Here is a 20,028-nt window from a genome sequence, read left to right as displayed (position 1 = left end):
GTATATTAAACAGGCTTGTGTCCTTTGTCAAGAGCCGGCTAGAAAGGGTCAACATCATGTTTGTAGAACACCAACAACTGCTTTAAAAATGTACTTGATCAGTATTTCCCCCGATTCTCCCTGGCTCTCCCCAAATATCCCAAGCTACACTCCATTACCCCCAGTCGCTTCCCAAGTGCCAATTGCTCAGTGTGCCTTATCTTTGTACTCTTTTTTAGAAATATTTTTACTATTTTAGCCTGTTTAGTTAAGCATGGGGTGGGGGGAAATGTTGCTAGGTAGGGCCTGGCGGCCGGAAGATCTCGCGCTGTATGGAAACACAGGGCCCCCCTCCAGCTAGCCAACAGCTTTTAATTTATGATGTAAGCAGACGGAAGTGACATTGTAAACCTAGGCTATATAGTGTCACGTCGTTCAGCAATAAACGCCATGTGCCATCCACCACATTGGTGTCTGTGAGCTGATGGACCGCGCGGCCAGGGGTCGGCCGCCGTGCTGTTCCTGAGCCAGGTCACCGCGTGCCTGTGAAGGCAACAGACTGTGTTAGATTAAATTGTTTGCAGTAGTCATTGTATTAAATTAATTGTAATTGGCTACAATGCTGGCTTATCTGTTTTTGAGTTTGCTGCCCAATCTTTAAATCCTGGTAGGCTGACAAATGGGACAAGCTGGTTAGAGGAATGAGCCTCTTTCCAGGGAAAGCTCCACTGACTTGAACTTTAAGCCTAAACTATCACCTTACTGCGTTTACTTTGTGTGTGTTAATGCTTACCTGATAAATATATTTCAGTTGATTTATCAGTTTAGTTACAAGTTGGAGTAAGTGGTCCTTGGCTATACGTAAACCTCTCCTCTGCTTTTTTAACATGTTGTGTGTCATAACACTTACTGTTGTACTTCAACACAAACCGGGAATGATTCTGGTAGTGTTGCAATCTAACGGTAATACTGCATCATCTTGTCTGTGAAGAGAAGGGAATCAAGCCGACTGTCGCTGTTCTACCAGGCAGGGTGGACACCCGAACAGCTTCGGTCTCAATGCCCAAGCCTGGGCCCAGCCCAAGAAACGACTGGCTGCTTCAGTAATTTGGCCATAAGGTATTAACTGGTTGTGTGGGAAGGTGCCTAAACAATACTGTCTGTTCTTTGCTTTGGTATGTCTCATCTGTAATGGATTCTTAAACGTTGGGTGTTGCAGGAGGCTTGGAGAGGCTGTGCTGGTCCCTGGCTGGCAGGCCGTGCCCTGTGGCAGGGGCTGGGGTCTGCGGGCGGGCAGAGCTGCGGTGTGCAGGGGCGCAGCCCGTCCCCCGCTGAGTCACTCTGCCGGCTGCTCCGGGGAGGCTGCTTTGAGCAGCGCTTTTGCTTTTGTATTCCTCTTGCTGAGAGGCAATGTTTTACTTTTGTTCTCATGAGATTTTGTCACGTTAGCTTTAGGCCCGTTTCTCACTTATTAATTAAACCTGGTCTGCGAAGGACTGGGGCTGCCCTTCTTCCACCCGTGCTGTGATGTCATGTGCAGATTTTGTATGTAAAGTCTCTGCTCTGACATCATGGCTGACCCCTGTGCAAATACCTGTCTTGGGCTCCAAGTGCAGTATTTTATACACCCGTTCAAGCCACCCACCTTATGGTAATTACACCATGACAGTATTTCCCTTGTTTGCTTATAGGAGATTTGCATGGAATAGGGTTTTAGGCTTTAAAAAGGTTAGGATACAGCCCATCCCCTACTTCCCTCTACTTCGCTGATCCAGTTATCCTCTTAAAGGAATTAGAATGGTATGACACTACTGGCTCTTGGGGAAAAAAAAAAAAAGGGACTGTTTTCTAGTGCTGCGTTACTTTTTAGGTGCTTGTACATTTGTTTTGGTGTCCCATTCCCTTACCCTGTGGTTCATCCTAGTATCTTTTCATATTGAGTCAAGGCCAACCACTGTGTCCCTCACCACTGCTCCTTTCGCTATAGGAGCAGGCAGATAGGGCAAGTAAGAAACAAGCGGTAAAAGTGCCGAGCAGAGGATTTGGTTCTCCCTTTCCCAGGCATCCCTTTGATTTGCTTTGTGACTTATTCCATGGTCCTTTATTACCTCTTCTTTAAGAAAAGATAGGTATTTACCACACTGCCATAACGTGAGTTTTAATTAACCCACAGCTGAACAAAGCAAACCAGACCTAGCACAGATAGTTCTGTCATTCATTGGCATGCTTTAGGCGGGTAAAATGGGAGGAGGTTTACCCAGAGACCTGTCTTCCCTAGTTGTTTAGCTCCTGGCACCACCACCTATCCATCACCTGCCTCAGTCCTACCTTTCTTTTCAGGATTGTGCAGATTATCAAGGCATATAGGTTGTGTGAGGTCTTGATTTTCGAGCCTTGCTTCTTTGGAGGAGATGCCCTTGTCTGCACAAGGGGTGAGGCATGTGTCACTGTAGATGTCCACCAAGAGCTGGACACCTGGCCATCCTGACATGAGGTGTCTTGAAATAGATCTGTATCAGTCATGCCAGTCTATACATGTGCAAGACATTAGGAAGAGCTATAAGAAAGCAAATGCAGCGTAGTCGTGTATTCTGCACATACACACCACACACCGTGGTGTTCTAAAGCAGCCTTCTGCTTTCAGCCTCCCAGGCAACGTTACTTTACAGGACTGTGCCTTTTTGTGGTGGTTCCCAGGCTCGTTCAGTCTCTTACTGAGCCTTCTTTTATGGATGGATGGTTTTTCTGTCGTAGGTGATGATCAGGGCTTGTATGTAAATCTGAAGTTTGACAGGTAATCTCCGTGGAGCAACAGTGGTGGGTAACAGGTAAACTGAAGCCAGGAAAAGGCAAGAGCACGCCTGCAGTTTCAGGCAGTGAGGCTGTAAAGAGGCTGTGTAAGGACAGTGGTGATGACTAATACGTTGTCCTTTCCAGATGCAGACTTGTGGGGTTTGTGGCAAAACAAAATAACGTCAAAAACAAATAAAAAATAAACAAAACGTCAGCACAGGATACAGATGCATCCACAAGTCATGACAAAACGAGCTGGTTTGCCTTTACAATTCATTTATCAGATCACTTCCTGTTCCCATTTTGAGGCTAGAGGCTAATGATTGATAAGTATCACTTCAGGAACACTACATGGTGCTCAGCTCAAATGATGCTCAGTTAAAAAGCAAAACAAACAAAAAAACCCCACCCCCACAAAACCCGAAGAGTGTCTGTTTTGGCTTGAAGAGTATTAAGCAACCTGGGAGGACAGCTGAAAACACTTTGCATATGCCGAAGCAAACAAGAATTTTTGTTGCCCGTTTGGATTTGGGGAGTATACAGAGATGTTCATATGCAACGAATCAGTCCTCAGTTCAGAACTTAGATGCTCATTTGCCTGGGGGGGATGACCCTCCTATACTTTTTTTTATTTAATCAGTGAAAACTGCTAGCTGGGAATTGATTTGGGGGATCGGATCCAGAAACACCTTTCTCTGAAAGGCAGCAGTAACAGCAGTTCAGTAGAAAGGATAAACAGCTTATAGGTGTCTTCTGACACTGAATATTGGTCTAGGACCCAGATTACTAGAAATGCTGTCCTTCCAGGCTTTCATAATAATCTAAACGTTTCTATAGGTTTTCTATTAATTAGGATACGTAGGGGTGTTTATTGACCATTGAGAAATAATTCCAGTGTTTATCAATCTTGCTGTGTTGTTGGCCGCTTCAACTTGCTGGAATTTGCCACTTTTAATTTGAGGGCAGAACTCTGTGGTTCTTATGCCTATTCCAAGAATTCACGAGGGAGAATAAAAGGCTGTGTGTTGTTTTGGGGTGGGGTTTTTTGTTTGGTTTGGTGGGCTTTTTTGGTTGTGATTTTTTGTTTTGTTTTTTAGAACAACAACCGCCTCAGACACACTGTCATGTCTTAGTCACCTCCTCATTTTCTAGTTCTGTGCAAACGTGCTGCATTAAAATGACAGTCTCTCTCAGTCTGCCCTTACGGAGCCAAGGCAGTTACGGCTGCGATTCCAAAGAGAGGCTATGTCCTTTATTTCATTTGATTCCTATTAGCTGTAACAGAGTCACTGGACAGCATTGAAGGATGCTTTACTCAATGTTCTGTCCTATTTTTGTTTACCCGATTGCCTTAACGGCACAGAAACCATTAGGAACAGCCTTCAGCAATAAGTATTTAGACCCTGTTCAGAGCTTTGAGCACAGCCATGTGAGTTATCTGCTCTGTTTCTCTGTGCTGCTTCAGATTTAAGTTTTTAGAGTAAATGTGGAGTGTGATCAAGTACATTTCGGAGCAATTTGCAGGCACTGCTTTTGGAGCCCGTCACAAACTGCCAATGTGAAATAACGCCTCCTGCGACGCTCATCTGCATGGGAAGCTGTGGGAGCAGCACTAAGCGAGGGTTGAGGGCAGAAGGCTTGAGGCTTCTACTTCTTGCCTACAGGTAACAAGCCTGGCCCCAACCAGGGACTGGGGCTCTATGGAGGAGTTTTCCCTGCCTGCCACGTCCAGTTCCCGTAGCCTCTGGGGAGGGACGGTTTCTGCAGCTCCCTCTGTGCTGATGCTGCAGGCAGCAGCTGAACCAGCCGGGCTGGAGCCTATAAAGAGGATCGGAGAAGTGTACTGAGTTTTCCGATGTCCCATCCTAAGCTAGGTGCTCCCTTGTTTTTGGACCAAGGGCTCTGGGGATCTGTGCTGAACTCTTTACAGTTTATTGAGCCTCCTGTGACCAGATGTGGTGATGACCCCGCTTTGCTGAGGGGAAGGATGTCTGATGTTAACTAGTCATGTCCAGTGGAAGCCTGTGGGAGTTAACGTGGGCATAGAGAGTTCTTTAATCCAGTGCTTGGTGGCACAGACTGCTTTAATTTTGACTTAAATAAGATAGGCACTTGGAATGCAAGCTGCAGAGATGTTCCACTTACAAGCAAAGCATTTGACCGTTTCACTTTTTTTAGAAAACTGAACAGGCAGTATAAATAAAGGAAGCAAGCTGAACTGTAAAAAAAAATAAAATAAAAATCAGTGAAGCTATCAAGGAACTATGTGTACCCTCTAGAACAGGGGTCCTGAAACTTTTTAAACAGGGGGGCGGCGTGCAGATGAAGTGGCAGGCAGTCATCTGCAGTTGCTTGGTTCCCTTCCCCGCCCCCTCCCCCCCCAACCCCTGGCAGGGGCAGGGGGGGTCTGTAGATACTGGGGGCCGGATTGAGGACCCTGGGGGGCTGTATCTGGCCCGCGGGCCGTAGTTTGAGGACTCCTGCTCTAGAAATTCAGCTAGCTAACATACCAGTGGGTGAGATTTGTGCATTTTTCTTGGTGGAAAAATATTTCTGCCCTGTGAGCCCTGAGGATGGCTCTGATAGCAGGGAGAGGCAGTTTCTATCACTGTGCAGAAGGGTGATGCTTCTGCTTTCCTGGCTGGGTTTGGTAGTGCTGTCAATGGTGATTGTGTGGCTCTACCAGATCAGTCATTTGAAATGTTGCCGCTTGTTATGTATAATTGGTGGCTTTGGTCTGGTGGGAAGCTAGATCTGCCCTTCACGCTGTGTGACAGGCCATCAAGACCATGTGTCAGACTGGTTATGCCTTTACTGGTGGCTATAGAAAATCAGAGGGCAAGTGCTGCTCCTCACATTCACTCTTTCCACCTTTTTGCAGGCTCCGTGAGAGAGCACCTAGATGTGTTTGACGTGTCTGGGAATGAAGCAGACATGGCTTTGCCACCTCCATCAGGATCTCGGAAGGGGAAAATAGTAAGAGAAGCTACCAAAGCCGCAGCAGAATTGGGACAGGGGAGATGGGAGCTCCCAATAGGGTTGGACATTTGGGAATTGTGTGCCAGACAAGTACAGAATAAATGCTACATGTGAAGCAAAGACACCGTAAGGTGAGGAGTGTGTGAAGGGTGTGTTTGTATGAGAAAGAGCAGTCTGAAGGCACAAAAGGAAAATTGGTTGAACACAAGGATAAAATAAATGAAAACATAAAGCAAAAGCAAGAAAACAAAAGTAGTAGGTAATGTTTATTTGGAGGGGAGTGTGTGTGTGTGTAAATCCCAAGCCTTAGGAATAGCCTGCAATTTCAAAAAAAAAAAAAAAAACCACCCCCAAAAAGGGCAGGCCAGGGGGAGAAAAAAAGAGACTGGTCTAGGAGAAACATGTAAGAACAGGGAAAGAACCTGGAAAGGGCATGAGGTTTAACGAAACATTTGAGTTGCCACTAGCAGCAGGGATGTCCACTGTTAGCCTGTATAAATGTGTGATCTAGTGGTGACACGGCCTCTCCTCTTTCTCTTCTCGGTCCCTGTGCTCCCCTAATACATCTGCCTAGTCTGGGCTCGCGTCCTGCCCCATCGCCAGGGTGTTTGTGCTGTGGCCAGGCTGAAGGGTCCTTAGTTTCTATTGTGCTTGTGGCGGTTCACTATAGTACAAATAATGGATATAAGCTAATTATTAATGTAAGCTATGTTGTCATAGGGAGGCTGAGTGGGAGAGAAAATTCACTTACAAAGTAAAGGTTTTCAAAGAAAATATTTACCAAAGAGCTTTCTCTGTTGATGTGTTCTGTACCTTGGAAATGGAGACTGACTGTTAAAGAAAACCTTGAGTAAAACAAGAATAAAAGAAAAATAACTGAGAGGTTACTGTGCCATGTGCACACTATTGCCAAACAAAGAACTTCAGACTTGATGACAAAGCTGTATATAAGCTTGCATGATGAAATCTGAAGCTGGATAAACGCAGCTTGGTTTTCATTTATAGTTTAGTGCCCGTCATCTGTCCAGCATCATAAAGATCTTAAAGCTGAGCCAAGTTTTAGGAGACCCTGGGTGAGTTATAGTTTCTGATGGAAACCATGCAAAAAAAGATGGGCTTTCATGCCAAAGCAGATAAAAGTTAGGGTTTTGACTGTGTTATGCTTCAAGTTTCAGAATTAAAGTCTAAGCTCAAAGTAAAATAAAACCAGGACACTTCTGGCCAACAAAAGAAAAAGTTAACTGGAGCTGCTGCTTGCTTGCTGCTTTGTTTTGGGGTTTATTTCTTTTTTTGTTTGTTTGTTTGTTTTTTTTTTTTTTTGTTGTTGTGACAATCTGTAGTCTGCCTTTGTGCATTTTTTTGTACTTCCCACGTTGTCAGAAATGAAAATGGAATACAGATTCTGTTCTGCCTTTTATTTTCTTGTTGACAAACTCTAGAGACTCAGCTTCTGTAATAACTAAGCCTTAGCAAGTAGGTCTTGCTCTACAGTGTCTCTTGGGAGTGGTTGTTACTACTGGCTCTGCTCTAGAGGAGGAAGACAGCTCAACTTGTGTTTTCCCATTGCAGATGTTGTCCTGGAGAAGGCCATGCATAAGTGCATTCTGAAGCCGTTGAAGAGCCATAATGAAGCAATGTTGAAAGTGTTTCATGCTGCAGATGGTTTTTGGAAACAACTGAAGGAAAACCTTCAGGTGGTGTGGCAGAGGAATCCTCAGGAACTGGGCGTGTTTGTTCCAACACCAGACTATGTGGATGTTGAAAGTCTGTGACCACGCAGAAGATGTATTCACCTGAAAAGAAAGTCATGCTGCTGCTGAGAGTTTGCAAATTGATTTATACTGTTATGGAGAATAACTCTGGTATGATGCTTCTTGTGGTTCAAGGTCATTGTTTTTCTAAACCTGGGGTTGTGTTTTGGTGGAGGAGATGAGACCACCTGATTCTGCAGCTTTGTCTCCTCCTCCTGGAGCTCTTGTAGCATCTCCTTGCCCTTTTGAGAGGGATTCTTCCTCTCTGCTTCCTTCCTGATCTCTCTGCATCTGGCAGCACATCTTACAAATTCAGTGTGAAGCAGAGTTGTGGAGCAGCTTAAAAAAAAAAAACAACCACCAGCTTTGCTTGACTGTAGGCATTTGAATTTGGCTGTCAGAAAGGCTGTCCTGTAAGCCTAGAATTTGACACTGGTTCTAAATTAGTATTTTCCTGGAAATCGTAATAAAGGATGCACCCAGTATCTAGCTGTAGTAATTCAGCAGTGTGTATGCAATATGACAATTACAAAGGCTCTGTGTTAATGGCTGGAGGAAAGCAGCCCCTGATCCAGTGTTTTGGGTTTGCTGTGCCTCTGAACGTTCTCATTTGGACAATTTCTTTGTGTTTTTGCAAGAGAAATAACATCTATTTTTACGCTGTAGCAGGAGTCCCAAAGTGACTTGAAACCTAGATGGTGAAATGGAACCACAGACCAGTTAAGACCCGCTTGATTAGTCAGTGGCACAGTTAAAACGCTGTGCTGGACAGCATGAATTCATAGGTGCAGCTCTATTGCCTGACATCTTATCATACGCTGCCGTGGTAGGTCACGAGCTAAGGTGAAGCAATGCTGGTGGTAGTGGAAGATTTTTTTCTCTTAATAAAGTATAAGCTGCTGCAGGTGGTTGGCAGTTTTCTTTCGAGCGCTGAATCTGCAGCTGGGCTCTGTGCCGATCAGGATGCTTGCTTTCTTTTGAGACTTGAGGTGAATGGTGAAAGCTTGAGGCTGTAAAAGACCCCCAGGCACTTTGGCAAGATTTGGGCAGGAGCTTAGACCTGGCTTATTTCTGTGCAAAATCCTGCATTTTAAAATGTATATAGGAATCTTTGCCCAAAGTGATGTAAACTTTGGTTTTTTCTCCATACTGTATTATCACATTGAGTAAGGTATTCCCAACATGCAAAAGAAAAGTACTGAGAGGCTTCTGGTGAACCATTGTACTGAGGGGCTTGGGCTAAGATGCAGCAAATGCTCCTTGGGGTTGTCTTGCTTTGTCGTGTAAAGTTTTAAAATGTGGCATCGAGCCAGCACCTGTTTCCAGTACCTGCTTTGTCCTGTAATCTCAGCCATATAATAGTGTAATACCTGGAGGGTATGTCTTAGCTGGTCTGACTTTCAATATCAGCCCTTCAGTCCTCTGGAGTTTCGCCATAGTTTAAACTGGCTCCCGATCTTGATGTTTCAAGTGACCATCACACCGCTTCTGCAATGAGCACAGTTTGGCCAGACCCAGAGATCTAGCCACATAGCGTTTTCTAAAGAGAAAGTTTAAATGCGGTAAGAGGAACACATACAGACCTAGGTACAGCAGAGCCTCTGTGTTGCGTGCTGTTGTTACTGATGATGCTTCACCAGCTAGTTGGGAGTTACGTGAGGCTTTGCTCACTGGTGTTTCTAACCATGATCCATCAAGGAAATGCGCAGAGTTTTCATGTAAAATCTAATAGGCTTTTATATACAGGCTTCTCTGCTGGGTTTCGGACTCAGGAACTGATACTTGTGGCTGGATCCTTCCAGAAAGGGGACGTCGTCCGTGCACGTATAAAGAAAATGCCCATTGATTTTCTTTTAGCCACTGACAGAAGTGCGGGTGGAGGTCAGGCCAGACTGGCATGGCTACCTCTTGTGAGTTCACCAGTTGAGCTGACACCAAGGTGAGCCCAGTCTTTAAATTCCCTTGTGTGCTTCAAGGTCTGCGTCATCCAGTTTGTGCTCGTTAGAAGTACAAGATGAAGCTGGACGCTGCCCACCAAGTGTCCGATGATGTTCTCTTTGCTGCACATCCGTAACGAGAGGCTCTAGAGTAATACAAACCTGGTCAGTAAAGGCAGCAAAATAACACTTTCCTTTCAAACACCGAAACTGGTAAAAGGGTGTGATTTGTCTATCGCTGCCTTTGTTCTCTTTGACCCAGGGAGGCTGTTTGGAGCTGATGACTTCTTGCCTGTGTTGGCATATGTGCTGGCCCAGGGTGATACGCTGGAGCTGGATACTGAAACTGAATACATGGTGGAATTGCTGGACCCATCTTTGCTGCATGGAGAAGGTAATCAACTGCTATTAGAACTGAGTGGAGGGCTGGGGAAGGGGGATTCTTCCTCACCTCGTTTGAGTAGAAACCCTTTTGACGGAGTCATGTAGTCGGTGATGGCGGTAGTGTAACAAGAGAACCTCGTAATTATTTCCACCTTAAAATAAGAGAAGGCTGGTTAGCTTGCAGAGTTACAGCCCCAAGTGACCTGGGAATCTAGCGACGTCTTAGGAGGGAGTATGTTGTTTTCTGCCAAGAAGGAGGAGGCGCCCTGACTTAGCAAGCAAACATAGGCTGTGCAGGTGCCAACTGTGGTTATCCTTCTGTGCCTGAAAATGTCCCGAGAGTATGTCTGGGTCTGCAGCATTCAATTGAGTTGTGAGACCTGGAATGGGACCCAGGTTAGGTGCTTTGTAAAATCTTTGGGGGAATTCTCTGCCCCTCTGGGGAGAGTGCTTTTGAGAATGGTGCCCCCCTTAATGATCCTGGTTTATGCCCGATACTTGCTTCTCACAGAGTATTTTTATGAGGCCTAGGAATATGTTTCTTAAGGCACTCTTGAACAATGGCTGAAGTCTGCTAGAGGCAAGGAAATCTCCCTCCTTTGTTTTCACGGTGGTGGTTTTAACAAAGAGGTATTCTGCCAGCCCTTGGTAGGCCCCAGAATCTATCAGTTTATGAGGAAGTTTCAAAGGTTCTTGTGACCAAGCTCAGCTGTGAGTTAAGTATATGTGTATACGTCCCATTTCTGCTATCTCTTGGGTTGCTGAAATTGCTGTATCCTTTTACATGCCGATATGCATGACAGAACTGTGTCGGGTTTCCTCCGGTTCAGTACTAGTCTGTTCCCTGCTTTGTGTGCAGGGTGCATTGTTCAGGAATCTTAGGACAGAAAATACTTGAGATGTGAAGCTGGAGATCATTAACACGCTTGAAAGGCAGAAATATTTACTGGGCTGTTAAGTCGTGTCGTTTTTAATGTAGTAAAAGTCATTCATCTATTGGCTGGCCCTGTCTGTGCACTAGTTAAACTGTACGGTGCAGGAAAAATTGTTTAGTGCTTTGGGGTTGTGCGGTACAAATGTAAATGTATTTTCCAGTTTGTCTGGTGGGTCTTGCGTGTCTTCCATGTATTGAACTCATCACAGAGCTGAAAGCGAGAGGATGCTGTCGGTAATACAGAAAGCACTACTGTGAGCATAGACTGCATCTCTGAATGACTCCACAAATAGACCGTGCTGCCTCTTAATTGAACGCTCCCACTCAAATAGTTTACTTAAAGAGCAAGAGAAATATATGATAGCCTGTCTTCTGTTTCTCCTGGTTGCTGAGGACTGTTGCCTCCTGCTGAGAGTCCTTTTCCTTTGTGACCTGCAGCTCCTTTTGTACATCGGCAACTCTGTTGTGGCTGTACTTTGTTCTCCACTCATGTAATAAAGGTGAAGTCTGGAGAGCTGTACACGCTGCCTCCTGAACTAGTTGGATGTAGTGTTGGACATAGGTGAACAAACACAGCCTGCCTTTTAAAAACAAAAGCAAAACCTTTGGGATGCTTCCAGGTACAAATCACACGCTCGGTCATTGCTTTGTTGCCACTAAGGGGGTCACTTTTAAGTTCCTGAACAGTGGTAGATGGTCTTTTATGTCGTTTAAACAGCTGTGTTTGTTTGATCCCTGCTTGAAGCTCAGGACGAAAACAAATCGCTGTTTGGAAACTGTTTAGAAGAAAACTCATGTTCCACCTTTGTAAAAACACTCAGGAGTAAAGGAGCGACACTGGTCATTTAAATAACCGGCCACCCCCAGCGCTAGCGGACCCAGAGATGGATACTGTTGCACCACTTTGATAATATGGAGCCCAGGCAACCACTGCATAGCTCTTAGCAGCTGAGAACACACTGTCCAGTATTTTGCAGGCAAGTAAGCTGTTTTTCTTTACGTATAAATATTTTGGCCATAGAATGCAGTGACTTTCGTGTATGTGTGCATCTGTTTATTAAAAAAAAAAAACCCCAGAAATCGTTTGTACTTTTGACTGTGACCCGTTGGAACTGGCGTGGTGTTTGCAACCACTGTGAATTGTTCTTCCCCTGCTGTCCTTCACAGGAGGATATTCCTTGGCAAGTGCTTATGGAGCACTTTTGCTGATCAAGAACTTCCAGGAAGACCAGGCTGCCCAGCTGCTGAGTTCAGAAGCTAGAGATACTCTCCGGCAATGGCACAAGAGGAGGACAACTAACAGAACAATGCCTTCAGTTGATGATTTTCAGGTAGAGCTTTAGGCTGAAGAGAAAAAAAGCCCAGGGGATGGTTGTTTTGTTGGAAATCTCCATTTGAGAAGTATGATTCATAATGATTTCCTTGGGGCCACAAGTGGTGTGAAGCAGTGCTGAGAAGATGGCTGGCAAATTTGCCTCTGTTTCAAAGTCTTTCCACTTCATAACAGAGTGTGGTTATGATGGTATAAAGGAAACACTAAATAATGGAGCTTTCCCACTGTCCTTTGTATTTAAGTCGTGCGGAGCGAGGACAGACCAAATTGTATTTTCGATTCAGCTTCTTTGTACGCTTTGCTGTTAAAAAGAACAAACCCAGATTTCCAGTGGTATAAATCATCACAACTCCCCAGTAGCGATTGGTGGCTTACCGTGGGTAATAGAGAGGAGACTTGGCAGAAAAGCTTGCCTACAATTTGAAAGTTTAAGCAAGGAGTAGAGTTCTGTATTGTGGATGTCTTCATGTTTGTAGTTTGTTTTGTGGGGTTTTTTTCTCCCCCCTCCCATTTCTTACTGCTCTTTCAGAGTAGGGCAGTAACTCCAACTGAAGAATAACAAAACAGTCGGGATTACTTCATCTTTTAAAACCAAGTCTGCATGCCTTTCATATAGGAAAAGATTGTTACGTAGATAGGCGTGCTGCTGTCTGTCCAGATGCATCAGTTTGCGAACTGAAGCAAGGAGGATGTTGGAATCGAGAAGGGATTTACTCCTTTGTGTCTGGTTGTTTACAGTCCATACCACAGTGCAAAGCTGCTGGAGAGGCTAACAACAACCGTCAATAAGTTATGATGGAGCTAAGAGCTTGATAAATGAAGGTATGGGGTCATCAGGAGGTAATTAAACCTTTCACTTGCGGCTCCTTCTGTTTTATCAGTGTCCATGCAAACAACCACAGCACATCACTGAACAGGAAGGAGCTGGGAAAAGCAGCAGTCTCCCACAATATGCCTCTCTTAGGAACAGGAGAACTGACAAACAGAAATTCCAAACTGTGGCAAGCGCACAAAGCTAGTCCATCTTACTGGGATCCATTTTATATTCTGCTTACCTGTAGTTAGGTGTCACATTCAAGTACCTTGAGTCTTTGTTCTTTCTAGCAAAATATTACGCTTAATAGGAAAATTAATCACCTTTGTATTTCTGCTGGATGACTAAATGACAGAAGATTTTTTTCAGCAGGATCTTGTATTCAGTTTCACCTTCTCTTCCTCAGCAACTGAACTTCAGCCAAGCTACCTGTACAGCTGGACGCCGTGCTGGATGCTGGAAGATGCAGGGGAGCACAGGAAGAGCTGGCACCAGGTGTGTCCAGGGCTGCTCCTTTGACTCTTTGAAAGAGAGCCTCAAATCAGTAAGGTCGCTCCGCTTCCAGGCTATGCTTGGCACAAATTCAAGCACTTTGCTGCCTGCCCAGAATGCCAGTTTTCCATCTCCCTTCTCCACATCTGCAGTCCTGACATGAAGCACCTTCCCTACAAGGTATGTGTAACACAGCTTCAGCTCAACTCATCTTTCCCACATTGAACCAGGATGTGGTCACTACATGTCTGTGGTGCTGTCTCACAGCCTTACCACCAGCTTTTGGGTCCTGGAAAGGCCTTCATCCTCCCTCCCTCAAAAGGATGGAAAAGCAAAAAATCCGGTATTTTGATGATGATGAAATACAACTTGCTGATACTGCATAAAGAATTTTGATACTTACTATATGAGTTACAGGCATTTGCACAAACCTCAGCCTCTCCTTGAAGCAATCCTGTCCATCTAGAAGCATCGAAAAACAGGTCTTCTCTGTGTTAGCTACGTTAGAAATTGAAACTGTAGTGTGCTTTGCCTTATTTAGAGCTGATTTGATTTTTTTTATTTATTTTTTCTTCACACCAGCTAACAAAAATGGATTAGTTCTGCTCAGTCCTAATGGTTTAAAAGCTGTTGCAAAGTTCCAGTGTTTCAGTCTGCAAGCTATCAAAAGTTTATTAAAAACCCAGAGTGCTCTTTGGAACTGAAGTCATATGAGCATTCTTCTCAGTCTTAGCTTTTAACAGCTTGTTCTTAGGAAACGTGAATTTTTGCCATTGTGATTTAGCATGCTTAATTTATTCAGTGTACAAACATAAGTATCAGCTCAGTAAATAAACAGGTCTTTCTTACTGTCATTTTTCCCATCTCCTTTCATTTTACTGCTTTTAGTTTCTAATTGCAGTTAGTTTTTTGCAAAAAAGCACGTGATGGCAGGCTGCTTTGCTCATGTGTCCAAAAGTGTTTTGTGGTTGGGTGTGTTTTTTTCCAGTTGCTTTTTATTTTACTTTTTAAATACTTTTTGAAAGATAGAACTGCGTTTCCTTGTAGGGCTTGTTTAGAATTAATCTATGTTATCAGTTGTGCACATGTGTGAATTTCAGCAGAGAAAAAAGATCCAGCTTTTGCCTCATGATCATACGGATTTACTTTAATGTTGCAGAGTAAATTTTCTTTCTGCCTCCCTCTAAGCCTGTTAGATGAAATTTGGTTACATCAGGCTCAGACACTAAGTTGCCATCGGTTAATGTGATGGAAATGTCCTGCATGAAAATGGATTGCCTTTTGCATGCTGCAGCATAAAGAGTGTGAATGGTTTATCGTGCAGCAACCTGTGGATCAACACCCTTGTGTGTTGCTGGCAGAGGGTTGGGTTTTTTTCTTTTTCCTTATGATGAACATATTGCGTGAAGCTTCTCTTCAATAGTATTGACCAGCAGTTGCAGCATCATCTCTTGGGCATGCTGCCTCTTGCGGCGCAGTTCCTTAACAACCGAAAAAGAAAGAGCCTCCCATCGTGGTCCCCCTGCCCGACCCTGAGTGTACAAGACCGGAGCAACTATAGTCTTAGCCATTTCTAAATCCACCTCCCTTAAAGCTTGTTTCTTTATTTTTGCCCACAGATCGCGTGGATCAGGAGAGTATAAATCAGGTCCTTTTTCAGGGTCTGTCAGTCCTGGGTCAAAGGGATCTTCCTCTGACGGATACTCAACTGCATTGACACCCAGGGGTTTAGAGCACTGTGACTTAGAGGCTGGTAAAGAGCATGCGACTCCTCTTCCTCTCCTTCCTCTGCCTTTTCTTCTTGTGCTTTCATAGTTTCAAAAATAACTCTCCATGAAGAGAGCAGACGGTGGGACTCAGTATTGCCTTTTGTCACAGAATCCCACAATTTCACCCCTGTGTTGTTCTGAAGTTCCCGTGCAAAAATTGTAGATGCAGTCACTGCGGGCATATCTACTTGCACCCACTTGAGCATTGCTTTAAGGTCATGCCCAGAAATACTTTTCTCATGTTTGTTAGGGAGACCTTTCATAAGCTCATAAACGTCTCTTTCTGGGGACGAAGCCCGATTCCCCATTACGGATTTCCCACAGCTCACCTCTCAACTCCGGAGGGATTTCAGGCTGGCCGGCTCCCGCTTCCTTTCAGCGGATCATTCAAAGTTCTGTGGGATTCGCTGCAAGTCGCTCAGGTGATTCAAGAGCCCCTCCACGTCGGATCCTTCACTGGATCATGTCAGGGTCACCAATTTGTGGCGAATGAGGAGACGGGACACAGCTTGATGCAAGCAAGATGTCAGTTTATTAGTGATTTTCTTACAATTATATACGTCTCTACCTTCTACATATTACACACTGATTGGTTGACATTTAAGACACACCGTTTAAACAATAGGAACTGATTAGTTTACCTTATCATAGCAACAATTCCTATTCTAAGATTAGGGGGTTTCTTTCTACGCAGCTTTCGTGATTGGCAAAGTTCCTTATCAGCACTATGCGTTCCCTTATCCGGCTACTTGTTTCTCTGTCCGTCTGGCTGCCTCCTCAGCTGTAACGGCTCAGGGGTCTGCAGTTAGCTTGTTCGTTGGTTCCCAGGGCTTGTGCCCTATGAGTTCTAACAAGTCTCTATGCATCAGGCTATCAGTACTTGGACTCTTGTTCTTGAGGCCTTGTCCTACAGCCTCTGATGTTTATTTTGCTTCACAGCATTTAGTTTCCTAGTAAGGCCAAACACCCAGTCCCGTTAAAACCACTGATGTTTTCAATGGGGCTTTAAGACTGCTATCTGTTCGTTTGTAATTGCAGGGTTAGAATGTGAGCCAAGGAAAGGAGGATGTCAACTTACGAATTTGTTATGCCTGCCACAGTCTTATCACCAACGTCAATTCACAAGGTGGCTGTAATGTACAGGAATCACTGGTGTGCGTTTCACAACTAGAACATAGAGAGGATTGCTGTTTGTTGCTGAGCTTCCTGTTTTCAGAGGATGAGGTTTGGAGGTTTTGTTTCTGATGTCTGTTTTCTCATTCTACAGAACTACCTTCGTGTTGCATTCCAGGAAGTTAACAGTGCGTGTACAGGAAAGACCTTACTAGTAAGACCCTACATCACTACCGCAGATGTATGTCAGCTTTGTGCTGAAAAGTTTAGAGTGGAGAATCCAGAAGACTATAGCCTGTTTCTTTTTGTTGATGACACCCGGCAGCAACTGACAGAAGATACCTACCCTCAGAAGATTAAGACAGAGCTGCACAGCCGCCCGCAACCCAAGGTCTTTCGCTTTGTCTACAAGCGCATTAACAGTGATCCATATGGTGCCATTTTTCAAAACAATGATGAGTCAGCTTCTTAAAACCAGCAACTCCTTTAATTTCTGTTCCTTGTTAACTCTTGAAAACATCTTTGCTGGCTGCCTGCCTTAGGAGCTAAAAAAGGTCTTAAACCATAAATACCTAGTTAAACATGTGCATTGCATACAACACTCCGTGTAAACCGTGCGTATGGCCAGTTATACAGAGTGTTCCACCAGTGTGTTTGAGCCAGCAGCCCATGAGGCTGAATTTCTTGTACCACAGACTCTTTTGAAGCATATTATACCGTGGCCCTTTGCAGGTCTCTTGCTGTAGTGTGCAAAAATGTATTTTCTTGCACTCACTCTATAGCCGAATGTCTTAGCATACATATACTTGAATCAAAATGACAAGTGTTTCAGTAAACCAACTGGTATGAGCTTAGTTTCACCAGCATGAGTTTGACAAGACTGTCCGATGCAGCGCATCAGTTAACTCCTCATTACTTGGATGATTGCATCCTTTCCTAATTTTTTTAATTACAGAGATTCGCCGTGTTTTTACATGTGTGTGTATATATATATATATATATATATGTGTGTGTGTATATATATATATATATATATGTATATATATGTATTTGTTCCTTCCAGTTGTTTTTATTCCCCTTCTTTTGGCAGGTTTGAGAAGGTGGGCACAGAATGGGAGTCTTTGTAGGGACCCAGGAAATGAAGTGTTTAACAGTAAAGCTTAAAGCGTTTGCTGTACGGAAGGTTTCTCTGTACCCACCACATCAGTTGCTTATTTAGCAGTGCCTGATGTTTATAAGAGTGCCCTGTGGAAGTCTGCATATTCATTAACGAGCTAACAGTAGCTTGGCTCTGTGTAGAAAGGAGAGGAACTATGAAGAACACACACCCATCCCTGCTTTTATTTTTTATTTTTCCTTAAACGTCCAGTGTTTCCTGGGCCTTTGCTTTCTCTTGCCACATTGGCAAAGTGTCCCAAGCTCTATTGCCCCATAGTCAAAAAAAGTCTTCAGTAATTGCTGGGATGGTGAGTGAGTTTTGGGCTTCTAGCCCTCCGTTCCTTCAGTCGTGAATTCCGCTCAGTTAAAGACTCAAGAGAATTGCTTAAAACTTGCATTTGGAAGTCACGCCTCAAACAATGAATTTGTGGAGATCCATTTATTTATTTATACTAACAAAGAAAAAACTGTAATACTGCATCAAAATGAAACTTAGTGGCTCCTGAATCACTGAGTAATAGCATAGAATCGCTGCTTAAGCCTTTACCACAATCATTGCAATGTTTGTTTGTAGACTGCTTGGTTTTTTGTAAAGTCGTGTGGCTGCGTGTGGTGCATTATTCCCAGGGTGCTCCTTACTGCTCTGATGCTCTGTACGTTCGCAGTACTGGGTAAAGCGGAAGGCTCTGTGGCTGGGGAAGAGTGGCACGGACATGTTACTGCTCTCTCTGTTGCACCGGAATTTCAACAGCTGGGTTTGGCTGCTAAATTGATGGAACTACTGGGAGAAATTTCAGAAGTGTGAGTACCATGCTTATCTTTAATCTTCTAAAAGTAACCTCTCAACTGACATGGCTTAGGTATTTGACTTGCATGAAAGAGACCGGGAATTTTGCTTTAAGTAGTGTTCTGATTCGCTGAGGATTCCCTGTAATTAGAGAACAAGACTAAAACTGTCATGTGGCGGTGTAAGATCTCAGGGTTTCTATGAAAGCTAACTTGCCAGAATGAGTAGGGTGTAGCCTGAATTCTAATAGAGATACTGGATAGAAAAAGGTCCTTGTCTTGACAGCAAGAGAGTTTCATGGAGGGTCAACACTTTCCCGTAGGGTCTCCAGCGTGCTTGTTCAGTGATCGTGAGATTTTTGCAGTTCCTGCAGGCAGCCTTGGAACCAATTCTGTATGGCAGACAGTACCTTAGCTTACTTTTTGTCATGCTTGGCTGCTTGTACTTGCTGAAGATTTAATTGAGCATCAAATGAACCCACAGGGAAATGTCCTGAACTCATGGTGGTAGGGCAACCCCATTGTAATCGGTAAAATGGGAAAATTGCACATTGAGGAATCTGCCTTGTGAGGAGAAGGGCTGCCTTGTGTTAGGTGACTGAACTTTGTGACCCGTTCCGCCACTGCCCCCTGCCACACACATTGAAGGAGGCAGTCCCTAAGCCAATGCAATTGAAAATGTGGATTTTTAGATGATTTTTTTTTTTTAATGAAAGATTTCTTATGTGTATATGAGACCTGTGCGAGTGCTTAGCTTGCCCTGTTCTTCCTGTTCATAATTTTGAACGTACAGGCTGGTATAAAAGAATGGTTATATGACAAAAATAGAATAAAATCTGAACTTATACCGGATTTGTCCCTTGGGAAAGGAGTGCATCTGTTACTGCAGTGTGAAAGGTGTTTGATTAGCATATGACATCGTCAGACCTGCTCTTGGTCAGATTACAAGTTATGGGTTATTTAGCAATACATTCACCTGCTGTTCCTTACTGTGGTTTTTCTTTGGTTTTATGTTTCCAAAGAAAGGGTGGATTTTTCGTCGATCTCTTTGTGAGAGTATCAAATCGGGTTGCAGTAAATATGCATAAGCAGCTCGGCTGCAGTGTGTACCGGACAGTATCGGAGCGCTACTCTGCTAGCAGTGGAGAGCCAGATGAAGATGCTTACGGTAAGTGGTTGTTGTGCCTTAAGTTGAATGGAAAGGTTCTTGTGTTGAGGGTTCCTGGGCCTGTACAAGTTCAGATAGTCGTTGATGAATGGGATTCTGTATTCTGCTTTAGATAGCTTTTCCTACTGAAGAGTACATCAGTTAGGAAACTTGATTGCAGGAAACGGAATGAAGCTGCGTCAGGGGAAGTTCAGGTTGGACATTAGGAAAATCTTATCCACTGAAAGGGTGTTCAGTCAGGGCACCAAACCTGTCAAGAGCTTAGGGAGCATCTGGATGATGTTTTTAGTCATATGGTTTAGTTTCAGGTAGTCCCGCAAGGAGCATGGAGTTGGACTTGATGAATCCTTATGGGTCACTTGCAACTCAAGATATTCTAGGAAATCTTCTTGAAAAATGATCTTAACGTAATAGAGAAGTCACTTAATGTGGCTTTGTGCAATGACTGTCTTTCATAATAGCATTATTTTCTTTTGCCATAGGTACGAGGAAAGCTCTTTGCAGAGTTACAGAGAAGAAATCAATTATACCTCTGCCTCATCCTGTGAGACCAGAAGACACTGAGTAACCGTAAACTGTGATTCTCAGACAACCTAGTAAGAGTGTCAGTTTCCTTCTCCCCAAAGCCCCCAAGAACT

The 20,028-nt window shown here is 44.1% G+C and overlaps 1 protein-coding gene across 1 annotated transcript; it reads left to right on the top strand.

Moving 5' to 3' along the window:
- Positions 1-939: 939 nt before the first annotated feature.
- On the top strand, positions 940-19,860 carry LOC308057590 (ras and Rab interactor 2-like). The gene is made up of 7 exons (XM_080411662.1): positions 940-1,098; positions 7,321-7,613; positions 9,702-9,833; positions 11,925-12,088; positions 13,311-13,399; positions 16,433-16,492; positions 18,102-19,860. Exons 2-7 carry the CDS (start codon positions 7,535-7,537, stop codon positions 18,109-18,111), a joined length of 534 nt encoding a protein of 177 aa, XP_080267788.1. The 5' UTR covers positions 940-1,098; positions 7,321-7,534; the 3' UTR covers positions 18,112-19,860.
- Positions 19,861-20,028: the final 168 nt, after the last annotated feature.

Source organism: Falco punctatus, assembly GCF_963210335.1.
Source record: "Falco punctatus genome assembly, contig: scaffold_128, whole genome shotgun sequence".
Classification (NCBI taxonomy): Eukaryota; Metazoa; Chordata; class Aves; order Falconiformes; family Falconidae; genus Falco; species Falco punctatus.
Note: the sequence above shows the minus strand (reverse complement) of the source record. Positions and strands in the feature narration are given on the sequence as shown.